General features: G+C 40.9%; 1 protein-coding gene across 1 annotated transcript; it reads left to right on the top strand.

Annotated features, from left to right (window-relative positions):
• Positions 1–5,206: 5,206 nt before the first annotated feature.
• LOC310985382 (interferon-induced protein with tetratricopeptide repeats 1-like) lies at positions 5,207–7,715 on the top strand (the record flags this gene model as incomplete). The annotated part of the gene is made up of 2 exons (XM_083970957.1): positions 5,207–5,301; positions 6,404–7,715. 2 exons carry the CDS (start codon positions 5,207–5,209, stop codon positions 7,713–7,715), a joined length of 1,407 nt encoding a protein of 468 aa, XP_083827083.1.
• Positions 7,716–7,924: the final 209 nt, after the last annotated feature.

Genomic DNA, 7,924 nt, shown 5'->3' with positions numbered 1-7,924 from the left:
CTAACCAAAAAACCCTAAAAAAAAAACCAATGGTAGCTACATCCCAGATTTGACATGGTTGACAGGAGTTTGCATGATCTCTTACCCAGGATGCGAACAGCTCAGTAACAAGTAGCTTTCTCTCATCTCTGATGTGCTATTTTTGATGTTTTTTCAAGGTTGGACAGGGGGGGACAAGCATACAACGTCAACCCTGTTACCACTTTTTAACATATAAATCTAAACAATTTTCTATTTCTCATAATATAATCAATATCTACAGGTAATTACCTTTCAAAGCACATAGCTTGCCCTTTAGCTAGCATTTATTTCAGCTAGCAATGGGCAAATTAGCTTGAAATAGTCAACCCTGTTACTGTCAACCCTGTTACCTTTGCAGTGTAGACAATAGAATGTGTGTCCTGTCATCTATTACTCTTGTCAACCCTGTTACCATAACGTCAACCATGTTGTTGTCATTAATTTGATAAAAATGTTTTTAAAAAATGGTATTTCAACTGTTACCATTATAATTAAAACTATATAGACTATATATAGAAAAAATTCTCAATAAACTCTAATTAGAAATACTGTATATTGTAAAGTTTATGTCGGACTCGGTAACAGGGTTGACAAGATTAGAAAACATTAAAACTGTAATAAAATATGGAATTTCACAGCCTGAGATGGCACAACATCATTTCTTGTCATTTTAAACTTTCTTTGATTCCTGGCTGCTTAAAAAACAGCAATTAAATATAGTTTAAATTTTAACTTTTCAAAGTTGAAAAGTTACCGATTTCATGGAATGACGTGCAATAGATGTTGTTAGGCTACAGACAAGACAGTTTACAGTTTATGTCACAGAATGTGCAAAATAAATGTTGGCAAGACGCTCATTAAATTCACTTATTAGTGTGAATGCTGAAAGCACACAAACACACACAGCTAAATCAGACTGACAAAGGACGCAGCTTTTAACATGATGTGTCAAGTCTCTCTATCTATCTATCTATCTATCTATCTATCTATCTATCTATCTATCTATCTATCTATCTATCTATCTATCTATCTATCTATCCATCCATCCATCCATCCATCCATCCATCCATCCATCCATCATCTCTTTCTATCCATCACCCCCCTCTGTCTGCCTTTCTTTCTTCAGGGTTCCTACAAGTTAAATGTAAGACTTTTAAAGCCACTTGAAATGACATTTAAGACCGACTTCACAATAAACACAAATGCAGAAAAAAAAACAAAAAAAAACACCACATGAATTACATAGGGTTAGGGACAATTTTACCCACTTCCAAGGTAAAGTGACTGCTACATGAACATTGGATTGTGTCTCTTTCCAGCTGTCCTTTCAAAATAAATGCTAATAATATCTACCCCATTTCTTTGTCTTTTTACTTTTACTTTCTTTCTTTTTTCTGCCCCACTCTATCTCTATCTATCTACCTCTTTCTATCTGTCACCCCCTCTCCCTCTGTCTCTTTTTTCTCTCTTTTTGTTCTTTCTTTCTTCTACCTCCTTTCTCTGTCTTCTTTCTTTCTTTCTTTCTTTCTTTCTTTCTTTCTTTCTGTCTACCCCTCTCTATCTCTTTATATCAACCTCTTTCTATTTATCATACCCCCCTCTCTGCCTCTTTTTTCTCCCTTTATCTTCTTTCTTTCTTTCTTCTGCCCCTTTTCCCTGTCTTTTAACTTCGTTCTTTCAATCAATCAATCAATCAGTCAATCAATCAATCAATCAATCAATCAATCAATCAATCAATCAATTAGTTTATTTCGGGCATGTCAAACACATGGCCGAAAGGGAAAGCGGGAGAAGCAAAAGCTTATCTAGTCCCGCCCCCATTACCCACAGAAATATTTATCATAATCTTTTCTTTCTTTCTTGCCTCTTTCTTCCACCCATAGAAAGACATTCATCTCTCAGCTTCCAAGTTTTATGTTTTAGCTTCAGCCTTTTTCAACATTTCCTCAGCAGTTTCTTCCTCAGCAGTTTCTTCAGCTAACTCAGCATTGTTTCAACAATTTCTTCAGCTCATTCAGCAATAGCATTCAGCTGCTTTCAGCATTCACACGCATTTCCTGCTGGAAATGCTTCTTTTTATAGTTGTAACATGCAGCCAGAGCAGTAGAGCAGTGTTGGGGAAGTTCACTTTCTACGTGAACACATTTTAAAATGAACTAGTTCAGTTAATATTTCATAATTTAAAGTTTTTAACAGTGTCACAGCAAGGCTAATAGACGGGTTTCTGTGCAACGTCATCGCAGATGTGCGCGTGCAGCCACGGGGCAGAAATCGGGACATTTCTCATTATTTACAAGCTGAGTCAAGCAGAAAACGAAAACGACAAAAAGTTGTTGTGTTGTTAACTGCACAAACGGGCAAAAGGATGGATGGAAATTGTATAATAAACCAAGGGATCTCATCCGTTTGCCAAAAAAAGAAGATGAAGCGTGTTGTGCTACAATATATGTACGTGGTATGGTCACCTGGGGTTTAAAAATAGAGCCAAACTGGCAAAAAACTGTAAAAATGGCCAGTAGAATCATAGGGAGGAAGCAGAAACAGCTGGGATGTATTTATGACAACAGAGTCGAACAGAAGGCACAGAGGATTTCAGCAGATCCCAGTCACCCCCTGGCCAATGAATTTCAAAAACTCCCCTCAGGAAGGCGCTATAGAGTTGCCAAAACTACGAAAAATATTTTTAAGAAATCATTCATACCGCATGCAATCACAATATTAAATTCATAAATGCATTTCAGGACACTTTGGAGCTATGTACATCACCTTTTTACTCTTTTACTCTTTTACTCTTTTATTCTTTTATTCTTTTACTCTTTTGCTATGCTATTTTGCTATAAACAACTGCTGAAATGACGCCCCAGTGGTGCTGAAAACCGATACAAAGGTTAAGTTGAACAAGAGTCCTCATGGCTTTTACACCCAGCCCTGAGTCCAACAACTTTCTATTTGACAAATTTGAAAGAGGCTTGCCGCTTGCAGCTCGACTTGGATCCCAACGTGTAGCATGAGTCAGGACTGCACCTGGACTTCAGCCTTTTGACTTTTGCTTTGCAACAGCTTGGTGTGTCACAGCCACAGGAAACCTCAGATATGTACATTCAGACTCAAAGTTAAGACAATCGACTTTGGATTCAATTGGTCTTGACTCAGGACGTCAGAAACCCAACTATCTGAGCTCAGACCTGTTGAGCTCTGACTTTATATTGATTGTTTCTATTAATTAAATGAAAAATGGTATTTTCCAGCTTAAATTATTCATTTACGTGTTGATATTTGCCAAATTCATGCTAAATAGTTACAATCTGAGTATTTTTACATTAAAATCCATGTATTTTCTCTTCCTGCTAAACAGCTTTTTTCGTAATTTTACCAGACATACATGTCATGATGTGTAACTGAACCACGCTCCCAGAGCCGTTTCAGGGTGTCTTTACTGGGAAACTAAAGTCTAAACTCAGAACTCAACATATCGTTGTTTACAACCCCATAAAAGTTGAACATTAATGAACTTATGGTGCTACACCCAAAGCAGAAGCAGACATAAAGAGCTGACCATAGAAGGTTACGTTTAGAAAACTACTGAAACCAGCTGGACGATGAGGTTAGTCCCGGTTTTGTCGTAACCATACTAAATGACATCATTGATATTACTTCATTGATTCTGATTTTAGGTTTGAACATTTTGTTCCATTTCTTTGTTTCTTTCAAATTTCCTTTCTTTCTTTCTACCTTTTATTCCTCTTCTTCAGTCATCCTCCCTTTCTTCTTATGCTTCCTTCCACTCCTTGACTTATTTTATTCCTTATTCAGTTCCTTGTTGACAGTTTGATTAAATTAGACTAGATTAGAAAAACATTATTGTCACAGAAAATCATCTTTGGCGTGGCTCAAAACATTAAAAGAAGACAGACATGATAAAAGAAATAAAACAAAATCAGGCGTTGATACTAAAAGGAGGGGGAAAACACAAGCATACTGCATGTTGATTAAAGTGCTTCAAGTGCAAACAAGGTGATCAGTGATGTGGTGCTCTTGAATCATTCAGTTTGTTGAAAATGGTTATGGATGTGGGAATGATTGAGTGTTTGTAAATGTTTTTCTTGACTCATGGGACTGTAGCGGCGTCTTGATGGGAGAAGCTGGAAGGACTTGTGCTTAGCTCTCTTTGTGACTGCTTGAGTATGGAGTTCTGATAGTGGGGTTCAAGTTTTGCCTGTTATTTTACTTGCTTGTTTAATGATCCAGGAAAGCTTAGATTTGTTTTTTTACTGTGGTGTGTGTGAACCAGGGTGTGATGTTAAAGGTCAGGACAGATTCAATCAGAGACTTGTATACAGCTGTTAAAATCTCTTGCCTGACCTCAAAACTCTGCAGTTTCCTCAGCAGGAATAGGCATGGCTGAGCCTTCTTGTAAACAGAATCAGTGTGTTGAGAGAAGGGCAGGTTGGTGTCAATCTCCACTCCCAGATATCCGAACACCTCAACCTGCTCCACCTCCTGTCCATCCAGCTGTAGGGGTTCATAGAGAGGTTGTGATGTGATGTCCGTCTCCCACCACAGCAGAGCTCCTTAGTCTTGGAGATGTTAAAGAGATAGTTCACCCAAAATTCAAATTTCACTTATTATCTACTCACCCTCATGTGGACTAAGGGCTGGGAGAAGTTTCAGAGTCCTCCGTGGGTTCTCCAAGTTACAGGGGGTCTTGGTGTAGCAGTGCATGTCCATATGACGGTTGCAAATGGATACCACTTTTCTTCGTAACAAAAAGACACACCAAAAAACATCCAAATACCTCCATAGTGCTCGTCTGTAATGTCCGTCTTGTATTGAAGCCCCAAAATGCGAAATTGTTCAGAAAAAGGTTAAATAAGTCTATATTTCAAGCTTGTTTGTAGCGGAAGCTCCTCTTCCTGGTCCGTCCAAATCTCGCGAGATTTGGATGGAGTGGTATCCATTCGCAACCGTCATATGGACATGCAGTGCTGCACGGAGCCCCGCTGTAACTCAGAGAAGGCACGGAGGACTCTGAAACTTCTCCCAGCCCTTAGTCGACATGAGGGTGAGTAGATAATGAGTGAAATTAGAATTTTGAGTGAACTATTCTTTTAATTACTAAGGACTCTAATCCAGGACATCAGTGTGTCGACCTGCTGCTTGTATGCAGAGGGAGATGTTGTTCCCGATGTTTGCCACCAATGCCATATCGTCTGCGTATTTTAAGAGCGTGAAGTCATTAGGCGTGTTTCCACTGCAGGAGTTCCTGGTAAGAGGAGGGGGGTAAGAACTTTACAGGAACCGTCCTCTCACTCGGCCCTCTCAGCGGCCGTGTCTCCACTGCAGACCAGGACCCGCCAGGCTCTGGAAGCGACATGCAAGTAAATCTCAAGCCCCATCAGGGAGTTTTTCGGGGCCGATCTGAGTACCTACCCTGGAGCAGGGACTCCTTTCCATGGAGTTTGTCCTCAGTCGATGTGGGGGTCTAAGGACAGAGGATGTTGTTATGATGCTATGTGAAGCCCTTTGAGACACACTGTTTGTAAAAACGGGCTACACAAATAAAATTGCCTTGCCTTGCCTTTCAGCCCTGTAAAGGTTCCTGCTGGGGAAGTTCCTGCAGTAGAGACCAGCCCCAATGGCCCCAGCCCCGTAATAGTACCCTAAAGTTCCTGCGGTGAAAACGCGCCTATTGCCGTTACAGGTTATTTGGTTGGTGTATATGGAAAACTGAATTGGTGACAAGACACAACCTTGGGGAGTTCCAGCATTCCGAGTCAGGTTTCTGGATTTGACACCATCAACCACAACATGCTGAGGTCTGTCCTGCAGGAAGTTTTTATCCACCTGAGAAGTAATGGGTTAACCTGAAGTTCCAGAAGATGGATGCATAAAGTGTGTGTGTTCATGAAAAGAATCCGTGTGTGGGGAGTCCAGATATCTACATATATTGTATTGTATTATTGGATTAAGATGATGTGTGATGATGATGACTAATTGACATGCACGAAATGAACCAAATAAATAAATAAATAAATAAATAAATACTGTGTCCAGAAAGGTCACGCAGGCATCCTCCACTCCTCGCTTAGCCTTGTAGGCGAACTGGAGTGGATCAAGACTGTCTTGCACATACAGTATATTTCATTCCTTCTTTGTTTCCTTATTCATTTCTAATAGTGTTAAATCTCTAAAAGTTTTATTTTCCTCCTTCAGTCATTCATACATTTTTCTGCTCTTCAGTTTTTCCTCTTTCCTCCACTCATCTTTTCTGTTATATTCCTGTTCTGATGTTTCCTACCCTTGTGCATTCCTTCCTTCCTTCCTTTTTTTATTCCATGAAATAATGAAATTAATAATACTCTTTCCTTTTGTTCTCCACCAGTTCTGCTCAGAGTGAAACAACACTGGAGGCCAGACTGGAGGCCCTGCAGTGCCACTTCACCTGGCACCTGGAGCCTGAAAGGCACAAACTTTACAGTCTCAGGGACAATCTGGAAGACATCGGGGCTGAGGAGGGAAACAATTGGTTGGGTCACATTTACAATCTGCAAGGGTTCACCCATTACAAGCTGGGCTGCTTCGAACAGGCCTGGAGTTTCTTCAGCAGGGCTGCAGAGGCCTTCCGCCAGATGAGAAACACTGTCTCAGATGAGGGCCCCTGGTTGGTGGTGAACTATGGAAACAAGGCTTGGCTGCACTACTATCAGCATGAACAAGCGGAGAGCCAGGCTTGCTTGTCAAAGGTTGACGAGCTAATGGACGAGTATCCATCTCCAACGCAGGACGAGCTCCATCCAGAGATCTACGCTGAAAAAGGCTGGACTCTGATGAAGTTTGGCCCAGAGAAAAAGCTGCTGGCTGCAGGTTACTTCCAGAGAGCCATCAGGATGCAGCCGGACATGGTGGAGTGGCAGACCAGCCACGTGTTGGCGTTAGTAAATCCCTTGGATAACAGCAACAAAAACCTGGGGGGTGACATCTTGGAGAAAATGAAAATCGCCAAGCAACACGACCCAGACAACCTGTACCTCGCTGCTCTGTACCTTGAAGCTTGTGCCAAAAAGGGTCAAAAAGTTGAGGGTGAAGCCCGTGAGCTGGCCACAAAGGTTTTGAGAAAGCCAGTTAGCAGCTACAGCGGTATCGAACCAATACTGAGGGTCTATAGAAACTTCATATCTAAGGATGAGGCGATCGATTTGGTAGAGGAGGCAATGGAAAGACACCCAGAGGAACGTTACCTGAAGAGGCGTGCTGCAGTCTGCTATGAAACCAGAATCTACTCCGACAGCGACAGTCCCCTGGAGAACAGCATGATCGACAGAGCGACCTCTCTCCACAAAGAGGTGATTGCTCTTTACCCTGATTCTTCACTTAGAAAGAAAATATCCCTTGCAAACATTTATGGACGATCAAACCACAACCAAGATGAGGCTGACCAGATGTACGAGGAGCTGCTACAAAGTCCTCTAGATCCTACAGGGACTCAGATGGTCTACAATTACTATGCAAAGTATTTACATTTCATCCATAAGAAGATCCACGACTCCATAAGATACCACATGAGGGCAGCAGCCATTCCAGCCTCATCTTTCTTCCGTACCAACAGCATCAGTATTTTGGAGAGGATTAAAGAAAGAGGGAGAAACCGAATGTGTGGAGAAATTGAGGATTTTCTTGCAACTCTGCAACACTAATAGCTGATAATGAAGAGGTACAAGTTACAGCTCAATTTCACAAGTCACCAGTTAGCCTAAAAAAGGTTTAACATCTATCTGAAGATCTTCAATTTAGAGAATGGGAAAAACATTGAAAGAATAAAAATTATCTTGAAAGATTCTGTAAGTGATCATCACCTTTTCACTGCAAACGTTGTTGTGACTAAACTGAATCTTCCTGTGAGTGT

This window comes from Trachurus trachurus (genome assembly GCF_905171665.1).
Source record: "Trachurus trachurus genome assembly, chromosome: 4".
NCBI lineage: Eukaryota > Metazoa > Chordata > Actinopteri > Carangiformes > Carangidae > Trachurus > Trachurus trachurus.
Note: the sequence above shows the minus strand (reverse complement) of the source record. Positions and strands in the feature narration are given on the sequence as shown.